This window comes from Rhamphochromis longiceps, linkage group LG9 (assembly GCF_057381845.1).
Source record: "Rhamphochromis longiceps isolate RC_006_pf linkage group LG9, R_longiceps_female_GT1.1, whole genome shotgun sequence".
Taxonomy (NCBI): Eukaryota; Metazoa; Chordata; class Actinopteri; order Cichliformes; family Cichlidae; genus Rhamphochromis; species Rhamphochromis longiceps.
The window spans coordinates 6,232,499-6,257,067 of NC_140565.1; the positions used below are offsets into that span (position 1 = coordinate 6,232,499).

At 38.7% G+C, this 24,569-nt stretch overlaps 1 protein-coding gene across 1 annotated transcript; it reads left to right on the forward strand.

Moving 5' to 3' along the window:
- Nucleotides 1-3,008: 3,008 nt before the first annotated feature.
- On the forward strand, nt 3,009-24,569 carry c1ql3a (complement component 1, q subcomponent-like 3a). Its single transcript, XM_085418074.1, has 2 exons — nt 3,009-4,008; nt 21,486-24,569. The coding sequence occupies exons 1-2, from the start codon at nt 3,418-3,420 to the stop codon at nt 21,663-21,665; spliced, it is 771 nt and encodes a 256-aa protein (XP_085274200.1). The 5' UTR covers nt 3,009-3,417; the 3' UTR covers nt 21,666-24,569.

Genomic DNA, 24,569 nt, shown 5'->3' on the forward strand with positions numbered 1-24,569 from the left:
TGGTCTGCCAGGAACTCCTCCTGCAGGAGGATGGGCCCATGTCACCTTTTCGGGCTGTGCCCGACCGGGCCCCATGGACAAAGGCCTAGCCACCAGACGCTTGCCCTTGGGCTCAGGCCTAGCTCCAGGGCGACTCAGACGCCAGCAAGGTGGAGGTGGAGTACTGGTTTGGGCTGGTATCATCAAAGATGAGCTTGTGGGGCCTTTTCGGGTTGAGGATGGAGTCAAGCTCAACTCCCAGTCCTACTGCCAGTTTCTGGAAGACACCTTCTTCAAGCAGTGGTACAGGAAGAAGTCTGCATCCTTCAAGAAAAACATGATTTTCATGCAGGACAATGCTCCATCACACGCGTCCAAGTACTCCACAGCGTGGCTGGCAAGAAAGGGTATAAAAGAAGAAAAACTAATGACATGGCCACCTTGTTCACCTGATCTGAACCCCATTGAGAACCTGTGGTCCATCATCAAATGTGAGATTTACAAGGAGGGAAAACAGTACACCTCTCTGAACAGTGTCAGTGGCTGTGGTTGCTGCTGCACGCAATGTTGATGGTGAACAGATCAAAACACTGACAGAATCCATGGATGGCAGGCTTTTGAGTGTCCTTGCAAAGAAAGGTGGCTATATTGGTCGCTGATTTGTTTTTGTTTTGTTTTTGAATGTCAGAAATGTATATTTGTGAATGTGGAGATGTTATATTGGTTTCACTGGTAAAAATAAATAATTGAAATGGGTATATATTTGTTTTTTGTTAAGTTGCCTAATAATTATGCACAGTAATAGTCACCTGCACACACAGATATCCCCCTAAAATAGCTAAAACTAAAAACAAACTAAAAACTACTTCCAAAAACATTCAGCTTTGATATTAATGAGTTTTTTGGGTTCATTGAGAACATGGTTGTTGTTCAATAATAAAATTATTCCTCAAAAATACAACTTGCCTAATAATTCTGCACTCCCTGTACATTTGGGTGTGAATAGTAGAAACGTGTGAAGAGGCTGAAGCTTCTGAGTTGCTGCTGCAAATATCTGTAGATCTCTTGGCTGCACAGTTCTGTAATCAAGGGGAAGTTGAAAAGCTCAGTGGGCAAGACTGTTCAGAAGGAGGAATTGAGCAACAGAATCATTGGGGAAGGCAGTCCAGAAGTGAAAAAGAATTGAGAGGTGTGAGAAATGGCTAAAACTATGTGGAAGCAGAATTTACAGGAGGCAGGGCAGAGTGGCAAGGCAGTTCTGTAGGATTCACAAGCTGGCCTACAGACACTCAAAGCAACAGGCACAAATGGTGCAAATCATGGAAAACATCATTAGATTGTTTAATCATTTTACAATCAGTCCAGTTTCACTATTAATTTTTAAATGCCATTGCACATATTTATTTAATCTAACATTGCACTGCAGCAGATAACATACAGTGGTGTGAAAAAATATTTGCCCCCATCCTGATTTCTTATTTTTTGTATGTTTGTCACACCTTAAATGTTTTAAATCATCAAATAAATGCAAATATTCGGCAACGATAACACAGGTGAACACAAAGCGCAGTTTCTTTAATGAAGGTGTTCAGTATCTGGAGTTGACTCTGGACAGGTTGCCAGTCTGACGCAGCTAGAATCGCCATCTACCCAGAGGTAATTGGAGAGAGCATGATTTGAACCCAGGATCTCCTTGTGCTGTACCACTATGTTGGCTATAATCTACAAACCATGTTTTGCATTTTAGACTTTGATTGGAATGCTCACCAAGGCTAGTGCTTATTTACTCCAAATTTTGACCCTAGCGTCTAAATGTGGGACCAGCTTAATTAATGTGGTTTGTTGAGCCTGTCCAAATTGAAGTTCACTGTTCTTAGATGACTGAAGTGGCACCTAGTGTGGACTTTTATGACTCATCTGCTTAAAGGTTTGATGTGTTATGCATTCACAGATGCTTTTCTACATACCTTGGTTGTAACAAGTCATTATTTCAGTAACTTTTGCCTTCCCATCAGCTTGATGCAGTCTGTCCATTCTCCTCTGACCTCTTGCACCAACAAGGCATTTTCGCTCAGACTGCAGCCTGCTGGATATTTTCTCTTTTTCAGACCATTTTCTGTAAACCCTACAGATGACTGTGCGGGAAAATCCCAGTAGATCAACAATTTGTGAAATACTCAGCCCTCTGGCACCAACAACCATGCCATGTTCAAAGTCACTTAAATCCCCTTTCTTCCTCATTTTGATGCTCAGTTTGCACTTCAGCAGGTTGTCTCTAAATGCACTGAGTTGCTGCCATGTGATAGGCTGATTAGTTATTTGTGTTAACAAGCAGGTAAACAGACGTGGCTTGTGAGTGTATGTGATACACTTGATTCTGTATGTGACAACATGAGTGTAGAAAAAAAAATTCTACTGAATTATTGTTATAATAAATGTATCAATGCAATTATCAGTTTTACTTAAGAAGTTAATTTGTTTAAATTGCTTACATGTTTAAATGATTACATTATAGTTGACTACTAAATATCATAAACGTAAACGTATAAAAATATGAAAATGTACAAAATATTCACATGATATAAATCTGCTATAAGGTAGGTTAAATAAGTCTACAAAATAACTTCTTTTGATTTTAAATCATGATGAAATGTTTCTGACATTAAGATCTCCCCAAACTTCGATTTATTACATTCTGTTATCCATATGAAGGAATTTATATGAATTTTGTGTTCAGCAGCTTAAATTAAATGTTTATTAAGATGGCAAATATAGACTATTTCTTCTCAAGCTTGTACAGCTGCTGTTTCATTCTCTGGGTTATGGAGGACGATTAATGACTTGATAAAATTCATGAAATTTTCAGAGCAGACTAAACAGAAGGCAAATGACAAATCTCTGGATTACATTTGATCTAGAAAGAAAAAAAACGGACATTTCTTTTCTTTAAACAACCTTCCCTATTCCTATTGGATAACAGAACATCTCCCCCCCTCCCCGGCGCTTCTGCGTGGACTCTTGGAGCACCCTGCAGACGCTTTAACTGATCCTGATTCACCTTCAGTTTGAGGTCTGTGGATCAAAAAGGAGCAGACCGCGTATCTCTCTTGGACAGCGTGTCGGAGATGCTAAATCAAACGGTTTGGGAAATCGCAGACTTCTAAACGGACCAACTTTCTGAGAGACTTGAATAATCAGTGCATCAGCAGGAAAAGTGTGGAGAGGGGAGAGGTGAGGATACAGAGGGGAGGGGGGCTGTACTTTAAAAGTTAATTAACATTAGCAAAAAAGTGTAGCTGTGCTACATTTTTTTTCTTTATAAGGGTCTGCTACCTAGCCAGCAAAATTTCACCTAAAAGCAGACAACAGGATCGTCCTGCGCTGACGCGGCTGGTCGGCAGGAAGCGGCTGGTGGCGGCGGGGGTCCTGGGGGTCGTTATGGTACTGGTTTTGGTCATTCTCATCCCTGTTCTAGTCAGCTCAGCGGGGACAGCTGCACACTACGAGATGCTCGGTACTTGTAGGATGGTGTGTGACCCATACGGCACCAAATCTCCAACCAGCACTGCCACAGCCGATACCGTGCGCGACAACAGCTTAATGCAGTCTTTACCCACTTTTATCCAAGGTCCGAAAGGAGAACCGGGCCGTCCGGGTAAGGTAGGGCCAAAGGGATTGCCAGGTGAACAGGGACCACCCGGTCCAGCCGGCCCACCTGGTGAAAGAGGTGAACCCGGCAGACCCGGTTTACCGGGACCTCCGGGACCGAGCGGTGCTGCCAGTGCTATTAGCGCGGCCACCTACAGCACCGTACCCAAGATTGCGTTTTACGCAGGGCTGAAAAAACAGCACGAGGGTTACGAAGTACTCAAGTTTGACGACGTGGTGACCAACCTGGGAAACCACTATGACCCGACCACCGGAAAGTTCACGTGTTCCATCCCTGGGATTTATTTCTTCGCTTACCACGTCCTGATGCGCGGAGGGGACGGCACAAGCATGTGGGCTGATCTGTGCAAAAACAATCAGGTAAAACAAACGGCACGTAGAAGCAAAGATTTAAAGCAAACTCTGCAGTTCCACGAGGTTTCCATTGTTAGGCGTGCGTGTCCACAGTATCTGACTTTAATTTAACACGTCACATTTTGTTAGGTACATTTGATACATCTCTGGACTATCTACAAGTTAGCAGCCATATATATCCTAATATAAAAACATTTAAAAGTTCTCGACAGCAACTGAACTAATGTAAAAGCCTATTGATAGACCTGCAGTATGCAAATAAGAGGTGAACAAGCGTGCTGTCAGCCAATCTAACAGAGAAACAGTGGAACTAAACGAAGTGGAGTCTGTGGTTTTTGGTGAAACCGCAAGGCAGTGATGCTTAGACTGAGCAATGCATTTCTACGAGAGGCAAAATACAGTGTTGGCCACCTAATAGGACAGAAGAGAAGATGACACTAAGTAATATTTATACTAAGTGCAATGGTTAGAGAAACAATAAAGAATCCGACAGGATCTTTGTACAGCTTCTCTTTGAAATGCTTTTTGACTGATTAAATGAGAACAAGAGTGTTTTTTATCATCCAGTAGCCACATATATTTAGGAGTACAAACAAACCCACACAACTTTACCAGTGTACTTTATAATGATATTTAGACAAGTCTAATCTTCAAACTGGCTAGTGAGTTCTATTCCAAACAATAGAGTGCCATGGTATTTGTGCATTTGATTAATTTTAGCTGTTTAGGTAGTAAGATATGTAACCGTAGTTTGTTTAAACCTCTACATGTTAGCAAAATAAATCACTAAAGAATATACATAACAATAGATTTTGCACTCACTGTCCAACATCTCAAGTAATATGGATTCCAAATCCACGGCCTGAATAAAGGAAATAAGAAAGAAAAATGAAATATACGACAATAATTTACCCCAAAAGTACATCACATAAAGGTATTTTATGATACAACAACAATAATAATAAAAGTAAAAAACTAATAATGACGATAACAATAATAATAATTACAGACCGAGTGAACTACAGAAGCCATTTACTGCCTCTGTTTCATCTGGTATGTGTTTGTTCCATCACGGTGTCCTGCTCTCTGTGCGTCTCTGTAGTGATCAGGCTGTCAGCGATAGATCTAATCTGTGGGGCAAACCAGTGTTGCAGCACCGCTCCACCAAGCACATCTCTTCTGCCTGTCAGCCGACTACTGTAATACTGCTGCAAAGCACAAGGAATACAGCAAACATCTTTGGGATTAATGCAGTAGAACTGCACACCATGACAAATCAGATGCTGAAATACATATTTCAATTAGGGTTACTGGTATTGGGATTTTTGACCATATATTCAGAGTGTCATGGAGGAAAATAAGCAAGACCTGCTGAAGTGATTGTTACGATTATTCCTAAAATGTTGTCAAAAACAAATATACTTGTGAAAAAATTTAAATCAGCCTTATCAAGTAATTTTGTCTTTGGAAGGTACTACAACTCTTTGAGACATATTTTAGATTGAAAAGGAAATTCTGAGGAGACTGTTCAAAAACTCAAACATGATTTATCTTCAAAATGTAAAGTGGCCTTACATCTTACATATGTGTGTTAAATGTGGACTGCATAGTGTGACTGTCAAGTAAAGGTGAAGCTCTCCGGTTCTTGATTTTCTCAGATTCTGCAAAGAAAGATGCATCCGTCTTTGCCTCTTCCTCCATATGCAGACTCTATCAGGCTATGAAAAAAATTCTTAGATATCATTTGCTAAATACTGATGAAACCACTCCATATTTTAAGCCAACTTATTAAAAAAAAGATAGAGTTAAGATTTATCATATCCTAAGTTCTGTGGCATTCTGTGCACTAATCCTGGTCTGAGTTTCAAGTTTGTTCTTTTACATTTATGTTTTGAGACAATTTAAGTTCACTGCATATGTGTCATCCCACTAAGTCAGTTAATTTAGAAGAAAAGTAAGTAAGCACAGTTTATTTATATAGTACTTTTCACAGACATATGTCACAAAGTGCTTCACAAGAAAGGTAAAAAAACACAATACACAATACAATACAGTCATAAATACATCATAAAAACCCTGGTCTAATTAAATGCTTTTTGAAATAAAATTTCTTTAGCTGCTTTTTGAAGGTCTCCACCGAGTCCACCGTAGAAATAGTCCACAGTCTGGGTGCAACAGTATGAGAAGCAGAATTAAACTGTGAGTGCATTTCATTGTTGACTCTGTAAGATTAAATTATTATTTTTAAATTTTCTGTTGTTGCCTTTTCTCAATATGACTTTTATATGACCGAATAATAAAACAAGCTTTAAAAATGTAAATTGACACCTAACAGTAACCACAAATAAACAAGATGTTACAGTGATAGTCGTAAACCAATTATAAATATTTATGTACTTTTCTTTAATTCCATGCTGTTTTATAGTACATTAGGTATTCCATACAATAATAATCAGGCTCATCTTATCATAAAGACCTCATACGTATCACCCCAAAAGAACCCGCTTTCAGACTGCTGGTTTAATTGTGGTTCATAAGGTATTTAAAAGTAGGATGGGAGGCATCGAGCTTCCAGCTCTCAGACACCTTCTTTATTTTAAAGATTAGGCTTAAAACTTTCCTTTTTGCTAAAGCATATAGTTAGGGCCTGAATCCCCCCTTAGTTACACTGCAATAAGTCTATCCTACTGGGGGCTTCTCGTGAGGTACTGAGTGTTTCCTCTTCACTGAACTTTATCACTCACTATGTTTTTGTACACCTCTCTGCATTTAATCATAAGTTATTATTAATCTCTGGCTCTCTTCCACAGCATGTCTGTCCTGTCTCCCATCACCCCCAACTGGTTGTGGCAGATGGCCGCCCCTCCCTGAGCCTGGTTTTGCTGGAGGTTTCTTCCTGTTAAAAGGGAGTTTTTCTTCCCACTGTCACCAAAGTGCTTGCTCAAAGGGAGTCATATGATTGTTGGGTTCTTCTCTGTATGTATTATTGTAGGATCTTTACCTTATCCAATATAAAGCACCTTGAGGTGACTATTGTGTGATTTGGTACACAGATAAAATTGAACAGAATTATTCTATATTACAGATCTATCCATGTGTTTGGACTGTGTGAGAAAGGTGGAGTACCCAGAAAGAACATTTCGATCCCACAACCTTCGCAGTGCTAACCACTGTACCGCCTTCTGAGTTTAGATAGATATTTTAAATGTTCTAAACTTTTTACTTTATATGAACGCTCAAAGGGATTTTTTTAAAAGTAATATTCAGACACACACCTTCAAACAGTTCTGTACTCTATGCATTTAAGGGATTAATTATTATGCGACAGCAGTGAATCCAGTGGGAGCAATTTGGGGCCCTGTGACAAGCAGAATAAACTAGCCAGCTGTCCACCAGCTTAGAATACAGGACCGTTTTGCCATAAGGTGATAAGCAATAACCACTGTAGCATCTTGCTGCCCACACTACTTGTAACGGTAACGATGACGTTATGCAATATATATATACAAAACCTTTTATTCTTCTCAAATAACACAAACATACTTTACCTATTGTAATGCTGAACAGCCAACAAATACAGTAAACCTGTATGGTTAAGGTAATATCAAAGGAACTAAATCCACTCATTTTATATTCATAACAATAACAATAATGATTAAAGGAAACCACGCTGACTCATAGAAGACAGGATGTCAGCATTGAGTTCATATGCATGTGGAAATAATCTCATCTTCTAGTAGTTTTCTAGACTAACGCATACAAAATAAATAAATAAATAAAAATAAATACTTCTTGCTGGAACTGCACTACGCCATGCTGCGTTGAAGTTGAAATTTTTTGCTGTTTTCAAGTACATAAAAAATATGTTTCACTGAAGGGTTTTGTGATGCGCTTTCATACTATCTTAATACTATCTAAATCTGCTCTAACCACAGCCATCTCATAGAGATTAACATTTTAATGGATTCCTCCTTTAGCCACACTCCCTCGGTTTTCAAAGTTATGCAAAACAATAAAATTTCGATGTACACTCTACAACGACTCCACTAGTGTGGCCTTTTGCCCTTCACCATCCTGGTCTTTTGAAACTGTGACATATTTATTCAAATGAGAGATGTGAAGTCAGTAAGTTAATGCTAACAGGAGATAGCTGTGTTATTAAGGTGCATTCATTAATCTCTATGCAATTAATTAAAAATCTAGTCAAAGTTAGTGAAGAACATTTTGCATCTTGTACTATAACTGCAGGCTAAACAAGCAGAGGTTTGACTAGCTGGTGGACTCTGCATTCATACTGTAATGAGTTGTCACTCACAAAGTTGCCTAAAGCACAATTTAATTGTAGTATTTTAATTTGATTGGAACCATAATTTACAAATTGTACTTTATTTTGTATTATTTTGTATTCAACAACAGATACTTCTTAATCAGGAATTTATCCACTTACCTCATTTTCTCTCAGATGCAATCAGAATTTTATTTTGAAATGAGAGGCGCGTTCCTCTGGGTATTCAAATGGACACAGCTTTTAATCACTCTCTGGTGGCTCCATGCATATGTTACATACTGCACACTCCAGTGGGACACGTTTGTTTGTCCAAAAATATGTCTAAAAGTAAGAGCTAAGAAGAAAAAACAAACTGGCCTAATATTGGTGACCACAACATATAAAGAGGATGCAAACAATTTGCAGAAAACACACCTCTGTCGTACTTCAGAAGTACTGTTTTAATATTAACTATTCACAAAACATTTGTGACTATTTGTTATGCTGAACCTCCACCACAGCTGAAAAAGCTTTAAGGAATGATTAAAGCAATATTGTTGGCATACTTGGACAAAATGTTCACTTTTGATCATTACTGTAGAATTTATCTCTAATGTGATTGCAATTCAAAGTAAGAGTCCAGTGAATTCAGCTGAAAAGCTGAGCTCCATGTTTTCAGCAAAAGGAACTTCTAATTGTGCATGTGGAGCCTCGAGAAATATTTAAATGTGACCTGCTCTATTCTGGATGGAAATAGCTGGACTATCTGCAAAATAGAATCAGCATGGACTAGACTAACTGTGTATATTAAAATTAGGGCTGTAAAGTTGTGGAATATTATTTTGGAACAATTAAAGTATATGCAGTGCATACAGACTTATATACATTTATTTACTGCTTTTTCTAGTATTACAATGTACACTGCACAGGTAACCCAGCATATTTGTAAAGCAGTAAGAGTGTTTAAGTGTCTAGTCACACATTTAAATATCACTTTATTTGGCAGCACTTTATAATAATGGCACACTATTAAGTAGGGATGGGTACCAGTATCATGGCACCGGTTCTGACATAAACAGTAGTAACCAGACCGAAAAGCAGCGCACATTTCGGTGCTTTATTTCGGTGCTTTTTTTTCCTGAGCTGTGATACACTTTAGATTCTAGCCAATCATTTTACGTTTCCGAGGATAGTAGGCGGGCCAGGTACGTACGTTCTTTTAGAGCAGAGCTACAGATTAAAAATGCCCAAGGCGAAGCGGTCAAAGTCTGGCTGTACTTCAGAGCAAAATATGCAAACTCAGCAGCCTGCAACAAGTGCTTTAAGCTGATACTGTGATACTGTCAAAGGAGGTAACACCTCAAAATCCGATGAACCACCTGGCGACTCATAGCGTTTTTTTTTAAAGCCGAGAAATGCACCGTATTTGATAGCTTGCTGCGAGACCTCACACCGTGCACATCTACTGCGGGTGTGGTGCCTGTTATCGGACCCGGAGTTAGCAACATCCCCCAAAAACCCGAAGAGGCCCCTAGCCCTGCCAGTGTAGCAGAAATGATGAGGATGATGATGCAGCAGCAGCCGTTCTTCTCTGCGTGAGTAGCTTAATGTTGTTCGTGTGTAATTTACGTTGAGTACACTAACCACGTTATTAAATTAATGCATGTAAGGTGAACTAGCAAACATCATCGTAGCTACATGCGGCTGTCTTCTTGTTTGATGGCAGATACTCCCTTCACCCTGGCCAAAAAGGCTAAAATGACCAAAGAAAAAGTGGAAAACAGTTAAACATGAGAGGTTTTTGGACAAAGTTTGTGTTTTTTCCATTGATTAAGCACTGCTTCCAGCCAAGAGTGATACCATATATGCTCTATAGCTGCAGAAAAGGCTAACATTGTTATATTTTTACAAAAAAAACAGCTGAACATGAGAGGTTTTTGGACAAAGTTGGTGTTCTCCATTCTTTAAGCACCGGTTTGAGCACCGTTTAAGCACCGGCACCGGCACCGGTATCGGATAAAACCTAAACGATACCCATCCCTACTATTAAGTATTATTCAGGTATTAGCAAGTGCTTACTTCATTTATATAGCATTACTCCTCTGTAGTATGCCATTTATAAATACAGTTATATGAAATCTAACTATGATCATGTAGACGTGATGTAGTAGCAGTTATAGCAGTGGTTAAGAGTAACATATGTCTGTTTTTATAAATGACATACAGTGGGGCAAAAAAGTATTTAGTCAGCCACCGATTGTGCAAGTTCCCCCACCTAAAATGATGACAGAGGTCAGTAATTTGCACCAGAGGTACACTGCAACTGTGAGAGACAGAATGTGAAAAAAAAATCCATGAATCCACATGGTAGGATTTTTAAAGAATTTATTCGTAAATCAGGGTGGAAAATAAGTATTTGGTCAATAACAAAAATACAACTCAATACTTTGTAACATAACCTTTGTTGGCAATAACAGAGGTCAAACGTTTACTATAGGTCTTTACCAGGTTTGCACACACAGTAGCTGGTATTTTGGCCCATTCCTCCATGCAGATCTTCTCGAGAGCAGTGATGTTTTGGGGCTGTCGCCGAGCAACACGGACTTTCAACTCCCGCCACAGATTTTCTATGGGGTTGAGGTCTGGAGACTGGCTAGGCCACTCCAGGACTTTCAAATGCTTCTTACGGAGCCACTCCTTTGTTGCCCGGGCGGTGTGTTTTGGATCATTGTCATGTTGGAAGACCCAGCCTCGTTTCATCTTCAAAGTTCTCACTGATGGAAGGAGGTTTTGACTCAAAATCTCACGATACATGGCCCCATTCATTCTGTCCTTAACACGGATCAGTCGTCCTGTCCCCTTGGCAGAAAAACAGCCCTATAGCATGATGTTTCCACCCCCATGCTTCACAGTAGGTATGGTGTTCTTGGGATGCAACTCAGTATTCTTCTTCCTCCAAACACGACGAGTTGAGTTTATACCAAAAAGTTCTACTTTGGTTTCATCTGACCACATGACATTCTCCCAATCCTCTGCTGTATCATCCATGTGCTCTCTGGCAAACTTCAGACGGGCCTGGACATGCACTGGCTTCAGCAGCGGAACACGTCTGGCACTGCGGGATTTGATTCCCTGCCGTTGTAGTGTGTTACTGATGGTGACCTTTGTTACTTTGGTCCCAGCTCTCTGCAGGTCATTCACCAGGTCCCCCCGTGTGGTTCTGGGATCTTTGCTCACCGTTCTCATGATCATTTTGACCCCACGGGATGAGATCTTGCGTGGAGCCCCAGATCGAGGGAGATTATCAGTGGTCTTGTATGTCTTCCATTTTCTGATGATTGCTCCCACAGTTGATTTTTTCATGCCAAGCTGCTTGCCTATTGTAGATTCACTCTTCCCAGTCTGGTGCAGGTCTACAATACTTTTCCTGGTGTCCTTCGAAAGCTCTTTGGTCTTGGCCATGGCGGAGTTTGGAGTCTGACTGTTTGAGGCTGTGGACAGGTGTCTTTTATACAGATGATGAGTTCAAACAGGTGCCATTCATACAGGTAACGAGTGGGGGACAGAAAAGCTTCTTACAGAAGACGTTACAGGTCTGTGAGAGCCAGAGATTTTCAATGTTTGAGGTGACCAAATACTTATTTTCCACCCTGATTTACGAATAAATTCTTTACAAATCCTACCATGTGAATTCATGGATTTTATTTTTCACATTCTGTCTCTCACAGTTGAAGTGTACCTCTGGTGCAAATTACTGACCTCTGTCATCATTTTAAGTGGGGGAACTTGCACAATCGGTGGCTGACTAAATACTTTTTTGCCCCACTGTACTAGGGAGAAGAAATGATATATATAATTGATTGAGTACTTGCTAATATCTTACTAATGCTTAATAGTGTGACAATATTATATAATGTTATGTTATATAAAGTGTTACCCTTTATTCTACGCCCTTATATACTTTACTTTTCACTCTATAGCCATACAATATAACAACATCCACCACACACCATGAACGTCTGTTCTGTCATATCCTTCTCTGTTTTGTGCCATTGCTCACATTTTGGACTAAGAAGACAGGATCTTATATTGCGCTTTTCTACACTGAGGACTCAAAGCGGTTTTATACAACTTGCCTTAGTTGCCCATTGACACAAGCACTTCTTTTTTCTATGCTCTTTCTATGTAAGTGCTTTCTGTGTAACATTCACACACATTCTGATGGATTCATTGGAGAGGAACTTGGGTTAGCATCTTACCCAAGGATATTTGGCATGCAGACTGGAGGGATCAAACCAGAGAGGAGTAAAGGAGGCTATCTATGTCCACTGTGTATGACCATGGTTGAAGTGAGGTCATGGTTTACAGCACCAGCTGTCAGTCACCAACAATTGAATCCCGAGATCCCTTCCCAGGAATCTCAACTCTCACTTACTAGTAGCCTCAGGTGACCTCAATAGCTCAAACAATGGTGGGGTGGGGTAATGTCTCACAGAATATTAACCTGTTGGCTCAGGTGATGGGAATGACATCTTTTTTTCACACATGCCTCATGTGAGGACATGGTCAAGTTGTAGGTTACCAAGTAAATGGTTAACAACCCTCAGGAATACCTCGAATGGGACAGTCCAGACAAGTGGTTTACTACCTGGCGCTCTCCACCAGTTCTTCTATAACCAAAGAAGCTTCGTGGAGAGGTGAGAGAGGTAGAAAGTGTTCAAAAAACCTAAAGAAAACCAGCTGCCTTCTTTTCAAGTTCTCAGGACTACCATGACCCAGATAACCAAGAACCACACAGACACAGAGAAAAGGAGTTTAACTAGAGTTACTCCTCTGTTTTTTGCTTCTCTATCAGTAAATCTTCTTCTACTGTCTTTGTGGATACCTATTTGAACACGAGTAGTCAGTGACGATGGAGTTATGAATGGACAAAATTTATTTTGATTAAAAAATGCAGGCTAAAGGATCGAAATGAGCTTAGACACGAGCTGTGGCACAGGCAAATGTTCTATTATGCCATCTATTACCCACTGACTTAACTGCTTGTCCACAGGACAACACACCGGACAGGAGACTGCCAGACTAAAACAGGAAAAACACACTAAAGGGCAGACTGAATAAATACAGGGAACAGAGGGAAGAAACAGAGAGGACTAGAGAGCTAGGGATGAAGAGAGCAAGAGAGTGAGGGACAGAGAGGGTGAGAGAGTGAGGGACAGAGAGGGTGAGAGAGTGAGGGACGGAGAGGGTGACAGGCACACATTTCATAACAGTATGTCTTTCAGAAAGTGCTATAATTACTAATCAATTACTTACTGAGAAGACTTTCTCTTACTCTTGGTGGTCTGCGGATGGCCTGGAACTCCTAGATCCAGGATCCAGATCCACATAGACTGCGGCTTCCTATCCTCATTTTCAAGTACATTTTGTGACAAAGTCACATACACATATATTTATTTCAGAAACTCTTAAAAGAACAGTTTTCAAAAAGTTAACTAATCCAAGGAGCTTGGAAAGAAAAGCGACTTGACTTATTTAAGTTTCTTGAAAACGTTTCACCTCTCATTTCAGAAGCTTCAGTTCTAAGACCAAATCGGGGATTCCCAGATATTTAAGCCCTAGTGGGAGTTGTCCCTTAAGAGGGTTGTTGATCATGTGCCTCATCAGATAAGCCAAGGTGTGAAAAAGCTTCTCGGACAAGAGGTAGTCTTCGAGAAACTTAAATCTTAAATCTTTCGAAGCTCCTTAGATTACAATGACCTGGCTGACTGAGAACCTACACAGTTACCGTATTGTTTATCGGATTATAAGGATTATAATAACCGGATTATAAGGTACATTGTCGATAAACCGATCTGTTTTCATACATAAGGCGCACCAGATTATAAGGTGTATTAAGCGAAACAAAACAGTCAGATAAGTCAAACTTTGCTCAACTCATTCTTTTTGCTTCCTCCACTTCTGTACCATTGATTCAGTAATGTTGAATAGAGCTACTCTATTCCCATGTTCCCATTAATGACTAACCTCGTATTGTGGATGGATTATCTCAGTTGTTCTCCTGACTGAAGTTTGTTCCCTTTAAAGCATCCTGCCACGCGATTGCATTTGTCCCTAACCATCAGGAACCCTCACGTTAACTTTCATCGAGTGGAAAAAAGTTAGCGTTCATCCTCCAGCTTCACTGTGTTTATATTATGCTAACATAGCTGTGTCGCTAGCAGTCACGTAGCACATTATTATAAACCAGCTAACCCAACTTCAGTAACCCTACAAAAGTCACTGTTGTTTAGTTTTCTGTCTTCATTTATGTTGGAAGTGATAGCAGAGCTGTGCGTTTTAATTTTTTCAGAAATTTCTCAGTCAGAACATGCTATATGATGTTTAGGTGGAAACTAGCACGCTAACTTCCTGCTAACTTCTAACTCTATTAAATGTAATAAATTCTGATTTCATGGATGCCTGGATGTTAAACGTAATTGTTACACCTGGTAAAGCAGCAACATTGATCATTTTATTAAAGATGAAAGAATTTAGACAGTTTTTAACTCTCTGTGATGCTGCAGTGTTCGTTTGACTTTGGGACCTGAAGCGGAGTTTGGACCCAGATTACTCCACAAGACTCCTGACTACGGTAGCCGTAATGCTCCAACAATCCATCAAGTGCTGCGGCTTCATAGCTTACTAAAGTAGTACTAAAACATTTTTTGACAGATATTTGAGCGCTGTGTACCACATAAAATCGGTTCAAGGTTGGTAAGCACAACCAGAATTTATACATGATACGGATTTTAAGGGGCACTGTCGATTTTTGAGAAAATTAAAGGATTTTAAGTCCGAAAAATACGGTTACTAATTAATTTGTTAGGATCCTGTGTTTTGGACCCAGTGCTTTGTGTTTGTAATTCCTTCACCTTGTCTGTCTGGTCTCTCTGTTTTGTCTCCGTGTCTATCACGCTGTCAGGTTTGCATGTCCTAGTTGCAGTATTGGCATTAATTTATTTGTGTTGAGTCTAACTTCCCTTGTCTTGTTATTCTTGATTTTCTCCTGGCATGTTTTCCATTTGTTTCCCCTTTCCGTAATCACCCTACTGTGTATATGTTGTCCCAGTCTCTCCTTGTCCTTCATAATGTTCAGTTACCTAGTGTTACTCTGCTTTCTGGTCTTTGTGCCCACTAGTTACCTAGAGAGTTTATAGTTTGCATTGTTTTTTTTGGTTTAATTTGGTACTTTGCCCTATGTGTTTTTCTTTCACAGTTCTTCTGTTAAAATGTCTGACTAACATTGGAATCAAGGACACAGCACTTTGACACAATTAATATCAGTTAGCATATCATCAATAATCACCCTGTTTTATATGTTCTGTATGTTTTATATTTTTATTTTCCCCATCTTTTAATTAGAGTTTGCACGATACCACTTTTTTATGTCCCTATATTTTACATAAGATTAAAACTTTGGGTGTAAGATTCAGATAATTATTTATTAAAAGCTAGACATTTTAAATGAGAATAAAAAAGAAAAGTATGTCTTTGTGCCCCCTTTTCCCTGTTCATGCCCTATCGGCCCCCCTGGCTAAACTTTGCTAGATCCGCCCCTGCACAGTTACCAGCCGTCAGCTACGTAGAAAAAGATCCTGGTGTAGAAAGTAATATTAAATAAATTCTAACAACAGCTTATCAAGCTTAAAAGTGCTGCTGTTGTTCAGCCGCTGGTGTCCTCTTTCTGGCTCGAAGTGGGGTAAAAACAAACAAGAGAGACAGATTTGCGACAGAAAAGCCGATCAGCTGATCATTGATCAGTTTCACGATTGAAGTAGCAGCAAGAAGAGGCACTGGCTCCATATATCGGTTGTTAAGCTTAATGTGGGAATGCTTTACAAACATTCAGAGATGAACTTACACACTTGCTTTACTTCTCTCTGGGATAACTTCCTCGGAGATGAAATGCTGGTTTGCTAGAGGCTACAAAAACTCAAGAGGAACTTCTATCCCCAAGCCATCCGGGCCCTAAACACACACACCCGCCCTCTCACATCATCTATAATTGACTGAGACAGGACTCTCTTCCAAACACTCTAAACCCAGGCACAATGTACATTCCAAATTCCTTTAATTTTAAATATGTTTATATTGTCTATTCTGTAAAATAGTCAGATGTCTATTCATATTAATGTACAGAATTCACCTGCTTGCTGCTACTACTGCACATTCACCCAATGAATATACTACATATATATATATATATATATAATGTTCTTCCTCTACCCCCCCCCCCCCCCCACCCCACATTTTTGCACTTGTCGAGGTGCGTGTCAGGCTACATTTCACTGTGTGTTATGCTTGTATAACTATGCATGTGACAAATAAAGAACCTTGAACCTTGAAATACACAAAGCCGCTCTATCACGTGAGCACACTGCTCCGACGAGCCGAGTTACGCCGTGTCGCAAGTTTTGTGAGGTGCTTTTTTGATATTTAATGGATCGGATTACATTTTTTATTTCTCTCCGATATCCGATCCAGTAATTTAGGTCAGTATCGGACCGATCTGTCCATCTCTACTTTTAATATTGTTCGTGTTGCTTTTTGTTATAAGGTGATGCCTTATAACGGCATCACCTAAAGCTCCAACAAATAAAATGTATGCTACGTCTACTAATAATAATAATGAACTAAATTTAGCACAAAAGGTAAGGAAATTGGTGTTTGATTAAATATTTCTTTATTGTAACAATGCTTCTTGGCAACAAATCTAGGAAAGCCTTTGTTTTCTGTAACTAAAATGCATTTCTGGGTTGAGCATGAGTTGAGTTGAGCATGGGTGGGTTGTACCCATGGAAAACTTGCCAGTTCTTCTTTGCCAATGCCAAACAAACAGCTTGTTCCCCTATTGACTCTCGTTGGGTATCATTTATTAGGCTGAATGACTAAAGTCTGAAGAAACACTGGCAGTTTACAATTTCTGAGCTGGGGGTTCAGTTTATGGCTGAAATCAGATTTTTTACTCCTTCTCTTCCTCTCAGAAGATTGGACAAGAAAAAAAAGTAAACCCAGCTCACACGAGACAAAAGACTAACAAAATAAAACAAATAACAAAAACAACACAAAGCATAAGAAGAACTCAGAACCGAGAGGCTGACACCATGCATGTATTACTTGTGTTTCAAGGTTTGACTTGAAACACTTGGGGCTGAGCATAGCCCTGAAAGCATTAACAGCACCTCTTCTAAAGTTATTCACGATATTTTTGAGCAAAATTAAAATAAAATATCAAACACTGTAAGTATTAGGCTGTCTCTTGCAGAATTCTACTGAAATAATACAATCAGTGCGATTTAAATTCTTCAGCATTGTTTGCCAACTTTACCAGAGCTTCTGCTTCTATGGTGTCATAATGGGACCTTTTAAATGTGGCCATCTCTGTCTTGTCTTTTGAATGTTTATCTTTTCTTCACCTTTCCTGCTCTTTTGGTATCAATCTGCTGCAATTTTAATCTTCACTGCTCTCTCATCCCCTTCTCTCTCCTTTCCTGGGTATAAAAACAATGCAGTAGTCATGTGCCAATTAATTATATGTGATGTGATGATGAGATATTTAACGACATCTGCCTTCACAGCCACATCGCTGTTGTAGAAAAATAATTTGAGCATTGAAACCCAACTGATTTTCTGAGATTTATTGAAAGAAAGTTAAAACCTTTGCAATGGGATCAATACAGCATGAACAGTGTTCGTACCAGCATTGACAAAAAGGCAAAATTGTAAAAGCTTCTGTCGTGTCGATGCAATCTTTGTCTATTCGCTATTCGACAGTGAGTGAAGTGCTCACTGTCATGTCGGCACCAGCTTGGTAACGAAGTGTGTCATGGCCTTGAGCAAAGCTTAGAGTCTTCATACAAAAGACAATTTGTACAAAATATACATTAGGTAAAATAAATTTTCCATGACAATCACCTCTGTTTTTGTAAATTTATATTTTCCTTTTCACTTTTCAGTATACTGTTTTGGAGTAATTATTCTTCTTCCACTGTTATTGTGACTACATTTTAATATTTAATATTTAGTGTGTGAATGGGTGGATGACTGAATGTAGTGTAAAGCGCTTTGGGGTCCTTAGGGACTAAGTAAAGTGCTATACAAATACAGGCCATTTACCATTTAATTTATTTCACACAAAGAATTCTATGTATTGTCTTTAAATGTCCACTGGAGTTCATTAATCCACAGTCAGTGTTGGGTTTAAGGCCTTCCAAAGTAATGTGTTACTACATTTTTCAGTTATACAGGGACTAAACCCAGTAATTACATTAAAGGTACAATTATATCATTACCTGCGTTTCAAAGGCTCTTTAGTTACAAGCACACATGGTGGATAGGAAGGGGAAAAAAGAACTCAAACTGACTCTTGTTTTTTTCTTTCTGCCTGGTTGGGCTACAATCAGCTAATGTCAGTTCACGTGCCAAGAAGAGGAAAATAGCAGAACAGTTTTTGATTGGATATTGTAGTTTTATTCCAAAGGTTGTATTGTGGAATGCAAAGTGTGTATAGGACAATAGGAACTGCATAATACTGCTAACACAACTCGAACTCTTTGGAAGCATGTGTACAGACAGCAAGCTCATGCAAAGGTAGTCAAGAACCCAAAATGATGTTAAAGCTGAGTGAATTAGACCCCATTGCAGCAGCCAGACCATGAACTTGACTTGCAATGATGAGCAGTCAGGCTTGCAGCATTTTGGCCTCAGGGCACCAGTCATTTAAAAGCTAAAGCTTCTCTTTTGTTGCTGATTACTTCTTTAACAGACAGAAAATTAGATATATTGTTGTTGTGTATTTAAAGACAAAAATCAGGGTGTGTGTGGGTGAAAGAGAGAGAGAGATAGGGGAAAGTGTGTGTATAGGGGGAGGAGGGAGAGGGTGAGACATGGCTCGTGTTATTTTGAGGAAATTAAGAGAAATTACATTTCAGTAGCAAGATGTGCTTTTTTAAATTTTTCTTCTGAATTTTCCTGGTAATGAACTTTTTTTTGTTCATGATCAGCTTCCGTTAGAAATAAATTCAAATCCTCAATGTAATCTGCATTACGTTTGTGGTGAATTTCACTTGATATCCGTTGAATGTTCCTGGAAAATATTATAAACGATTATTTCAATTTATTTCAATTCTAATTGTACTGAACAAAGTGAATTAACCTCCTGAGACCCGAACTCTTCCAGGGCATGCATTTTTAGTTTCTCTGTGATATTTGGGCATAGAATGACTTTTTTTTTTAACCTAATTTTGTTTTCTAAGAAAAATGAGAGCCACATATGAGGATATTCGTTTAAAATTTCAATAGAACAGTGGCAGTATAATGTCCTCGTAAGTGGATATCAGGTCCTTGTAGAGCAAAATTGAGTAATTTGGTCTAAATAACCCAAAATGTGATGTCCACATATGTGGATGCCAGGTCCAGGAGGTTAAATAAGACTAGACTAAAAAAAATCATCCTTGATAGTTGACATGAAATTCTCACATTCCTATACACTGTGTGCTGAGTTTCATCTCAAGCTTCTGCACTTTTCGTTGAGGTAAAACGGACAATTCCGCTCAAACTGAACAAAGTTAATGAAGTATAATAACACCCATATCAAAAATAAAAAATTTATTACGAATCATCCTTGATAGTTAACATGAGATTCTGCCCAGATTCCTCTTCTGACTCTGCTCTACATGTGTGCAGTTTAATCTCAAACCACTGCAAAATCTCCCAGAAAATGCAGACACCAGATTTCAGAAATTCATAAAAGATCATCCCTGATGATTCCTCATTTTATCCAAAATGCCATCCAAAAACTTCTCGGTCAGCAGTGGTTTTCCCCTTGGAACCTGTCCTGACCTTAATGTAGACCATACCTTCATACAATTCAGATGTTGTTCTGGGTTCTTTTGTGATCTGAATTAGTTGTTGATATGTTCTTGGAGTAATCTTGGTAGGCTGCCACTCCCGAGAAAGTTAACTACTGTTCCCGGTTTTCTCCATTGTGTATAAGCTATAACATGCCATCAGTCAGATTTGGATTTCTGTTTTGATTTTAAAACCATCAGTTGAAAACAAGATCTAAAAAGTGCAGGCCTTACAGTTAGGGTTACTAACTGTAAGGCCTGCACTTTTTTCAGTTAGGGTTAGTGGTCGTGATTATACCACAAAATTGGGGGAAAAAATTCATAGGAGAGGTTCTACTGATCTTTTTGATGAGCAGAGCCTGTTTCAGTTTAAGTGTTGTTTTCAATAAATTGCATGCTCAAAAAATGTTTTGTCTCACTCCCATTTCTTCCTCTTCCATGTCGAAGCTCTACTTGGAAGCTTGTTAAGATCCAACCATGCAAAATATGGGGTTTTTTTGGCCATTTTTTAAGTGGTCTTAAACTTTTGATCATAATTGTATTTACTGGTCTAACTGCTAACTGTTAGAGCAAAGTGGATATCTAATGAGGTGTTGTGGGTCCAGGTAAGATCGGCAGAAACCTGGAGGTGTAGACAGATTCCATATATAATAAGAGGGGAGTGGGAGTGTCTCCTGAAGTCCATTATGAGTTCTTTTCTTTTATGGATGCTCAGCGTCAGGTTATTTTCTGAGCACCAGTGGGACAAGTTCTCTACCTCCGCCCTGTACTGAGGCGGCTGTTGTTGTGATTTGGCACTATATAAATAAAATTGAATTGAACTGAATTGAATTGAATTGAATAGATGAGCCCAGCTGTATGCCATACTATATGTACTATATTACACTATTTTATAATGACATGATTTCTTGGAATAGCTAGGGCTTATCCTCAAATTATCCACAGGTACCACAACACATGGGGTTGACTGTTCTATTGTTTTAAAGCCAGTAGCTCCCCTCTAATTCTTTTGAGCTTTTATGCTCACTTAATATGTATGCTTCTCTATTTTTTCTTTTTCTTATTACTCATGTTGTTGACATACATCTTTTTACACAATCACATTACAGGGGACCTGCATCCCTTTTGGGGCCAAACTAAAATTCCTCTTAATGCAAATCATTACATTTACACATTACATTTTGAAATAAGACTTGATTAAAATCAGGGGTAGACAAATAGCAGTAAGTCTCTATGAAATATAATGTAAGTCCTTTTAATGTCCTCATGATGAAACACAACTCTGTCTGTTTGTGTGTGTATCTGCATTTCACGTATTTCTGTAGGTACGTGCCAGTGCCATAGCCCAGGATGCAGACCAGAACTACGACTATGCCAGTAACAGTGCTGTTCTGCATCTAGAGCCAGGAGATGAGGTCTACATTAAACTAGATGGAGGAAAAGCTCACGGAGGCAACAACAACAAGTACAGCACATTCTCTGGATTCATTATCTACGCTGATTAAACTATAATTACTACATTTTGGCTTTCAATTATTGGCCTTCTGGCTCAGCGCTTCCACAAATCATCTTCTTCAAATGTCATTTTTTTAAAACTTTTGTGGAGAAACCAAGAGAAAGCTGCATAATGTATTTCCTATGTTTTGCTATTCTCATGATACTTGTTGAAAGTATCTCTCGACAGGAAAATTAATTGTTTAACTTTTTTTGTAAACATTTCCTGTCTGTATACTATCATGTCATAATTAACACTGACATGCTTGTTCCAATAGTAGAACTTGTGGGGTAATGGTGGTTAGCTCGGGGGTGGAGGGCGTTTCAGGGGTTGGAGGTTTGAAGACAATTCTGTCATGAATCTGACATCATCACAGGCAGCATGTCAACAAATCCAGCAAACATTTAAATCAACAAAGTAAATGTGGAAAAGAGGAAATCAAATATAAACATGACATTAAGAAAGTTGTTTGTGAAAACAACAACTAAGGCCAGTTAAGTCTGCTGATGCAAAAAATTTTGATTTGATTGTTAGTGTTTTTGGTTTTACAAGTTGGAACCATTTAATTGTTTATATCTAAAAAAATTAAAGCAATTTAATGGAAAAATGAAATGGTATATACAGCACAATCAGAACAAATATGAATGCAAATGTTTTTGCTCCATATACAGAAGAATAGTAGTTTGTGTTTCACTCCTAGTCACCTTAAAACTCATGTTTGTCATGTTATTTCCCATTTTTGGACCCAATATAATGCAACACTCAGTTAAATATATACTATCTGATATACCTGGCGATGGGAATGTTGATGTATAAATGTAGGATTGCATTTACTGGAAGACGTTTGACTCAAAACTTCATGTCATGTCCCAGTCTCTCCAGTCTAATGAGGAGGTCAGTTTGATGTCTCTGCATCTAGCATAGATCAGTTCTGTCCTTACAGTCTATACACAAGCTAAAAGCCAGTGGAAATTGTTTTTTGTTTTTTGTAATTTTAACAGCAGTTTGTATGGCTGCTATTGCTTGTCTGGTGTAGGTGCAGTGACTATGCACAAACTCTGAAAGGTTTTGCAATTTCTGAACAGTTTTAACAGTGTACAACTGATTAGTCTACAAATGAAGATGACCGAGACAGCGCAGACAAATGTTCACAATTTTATGTTTATGCATTTTGTCTTTTTCAAAGAGATGCTGGTACTGATTAGTCAAATAACAGATGGTAAAATGTCATACATGATCTCGATACACCATATTTCACAGTATAAGTCACTTTAAAAAGCATGTAGACTACAACATATTTTAATGGGTTGTTGGCTGACATATGGACTTGTGTTTGTACCAGCAGAAATAATTGCTTGACAACCGTAATCTTATCAAAGAATTGTATTAAAAACTGGCGATATTAGAGGTTCTTTACATTGAATAAAGTTTAAATTAAAGGTGTAATCATGAATATGTATAAAATCGTTTTGTAAATTGCTTTAATATCCTTTCACACTACATTACTGGCATGATAGCCTTAATGAAATTATGGAATAGACCTTCTCACCAAGGTCTTCTCACCAAGACCTTCTCACCTAATTCACACAGAAGGTTCTCTGCATATTAAGCATATGCAGAGAACTTTAGGGGACCTAGAATAATTGTTATTCTGTGTATCAATTTCTTTTTCTTTTTTGGTTTGGCTTTTTTTTGCACCAAGGTTTTTTTTTAAAACACAGTGAAAGTAAATTTAAAAATAAAATCACAAACTGTAGGTTTGCAGGTAAATGTATGCTGGCATACTTGACCCATCAATGTTCAGCCTGCAAGCAGGGAGTTTTCGGGTGGTTGCGAATCTCCCTGGAACTTCCTCTTTTGGCTTTAGAGGAAACGTAGGGTGCCCTGGTAACCATGTTTGCTAAGTCTTAGGCAGTCAGTTCTCATTCCCAAGGGCGTCAGGCAGCTGTGATACAACTGCACCTGTGAAGGACCCTGTTGCATTACATTTCAATAAAGAGAGAATTTGGAAGAAAAGATTAAACATGAAAAACTGTGACTGGTCAATCAAGAGTCTAATTTTTTTTTTATGAACTGCCCTGAGATGAGGTGGAACTGGAAAGGAAGAAGATGCATGGTACATTATCTAAACGGCAGCATAAACAGATCAAAATGAAATTCAGAAACAGTGAATAAGGAGTTGCTAAAGACAAACAAACGTGTAATTTGAAGATGTCGGCAATCTAACAAAACAGTATCTGACACCCTGGAATAGAAATGCATCGGTGCTTGTCGTATCATAGCCTCACTAAAGCTGCATCTTTCTCAATCAAATTAAGATTTTCTGGTCTACCAACTAATATCATAGCCATAAGTGCTGAACACAACTTATCATGGCCTATTTTCTAACAAAACCTTTGTATTTATATAGCATGTAAACAAGTGTCATACATACCTACAAATATTAATATGGTGTTATCAGCATCAGTGGTATCCAAGTATTTAAAAACTGTCATTTCCTGTGCCTTTGTCCAAGATCACTTTTCTTTCTAGTGCAGTTTTTACAGTCCCTGAAGTTAGTACAAATGTGAGTGCATACTGCTCATATGGTATATTTGAACTGCAATGTGAACTGGAACTACTATGCAGACATAACAAAATGACAACAATACGGTGTCATGCAAGGACTGTCTGAAAATGTTGCTCATACTGGAATCTTCTGTAAATGCTGTATTGATATAATATGTTCTTTGTTTTCTGGAAGAGTGTAGATGAAATGAGATGCTTAGTTAATCCTCTTATTAATTCAATAATTACTTGTTGTAAAGTCATAGCCTGACCATTGTATGTGTGGTAGATAAAGTGTGTGCAATATTATGAAAACTTTGCACACTCCTCCTGTCTTACAACAGTCCCCTGTGTAGTATTACTTCAA

Bases quoted from the DNA above. Each gene is read 5' to 3' on its own strand.
- c1ql3a (XM_085418074.1), top strand. From the start codon at position 3,418: ATGGTACTGGTTTTGGTCATTCTCATCCCTGTTCTAGTCAGCTCAGCG. The intron at 4,009-21,485 runs GTAAAACAAACG...GTATTTCTGTAG, and splicing joins ATCTGTGCAAAAACAATCAG to GTACGTGCCAGTGCCATAGC.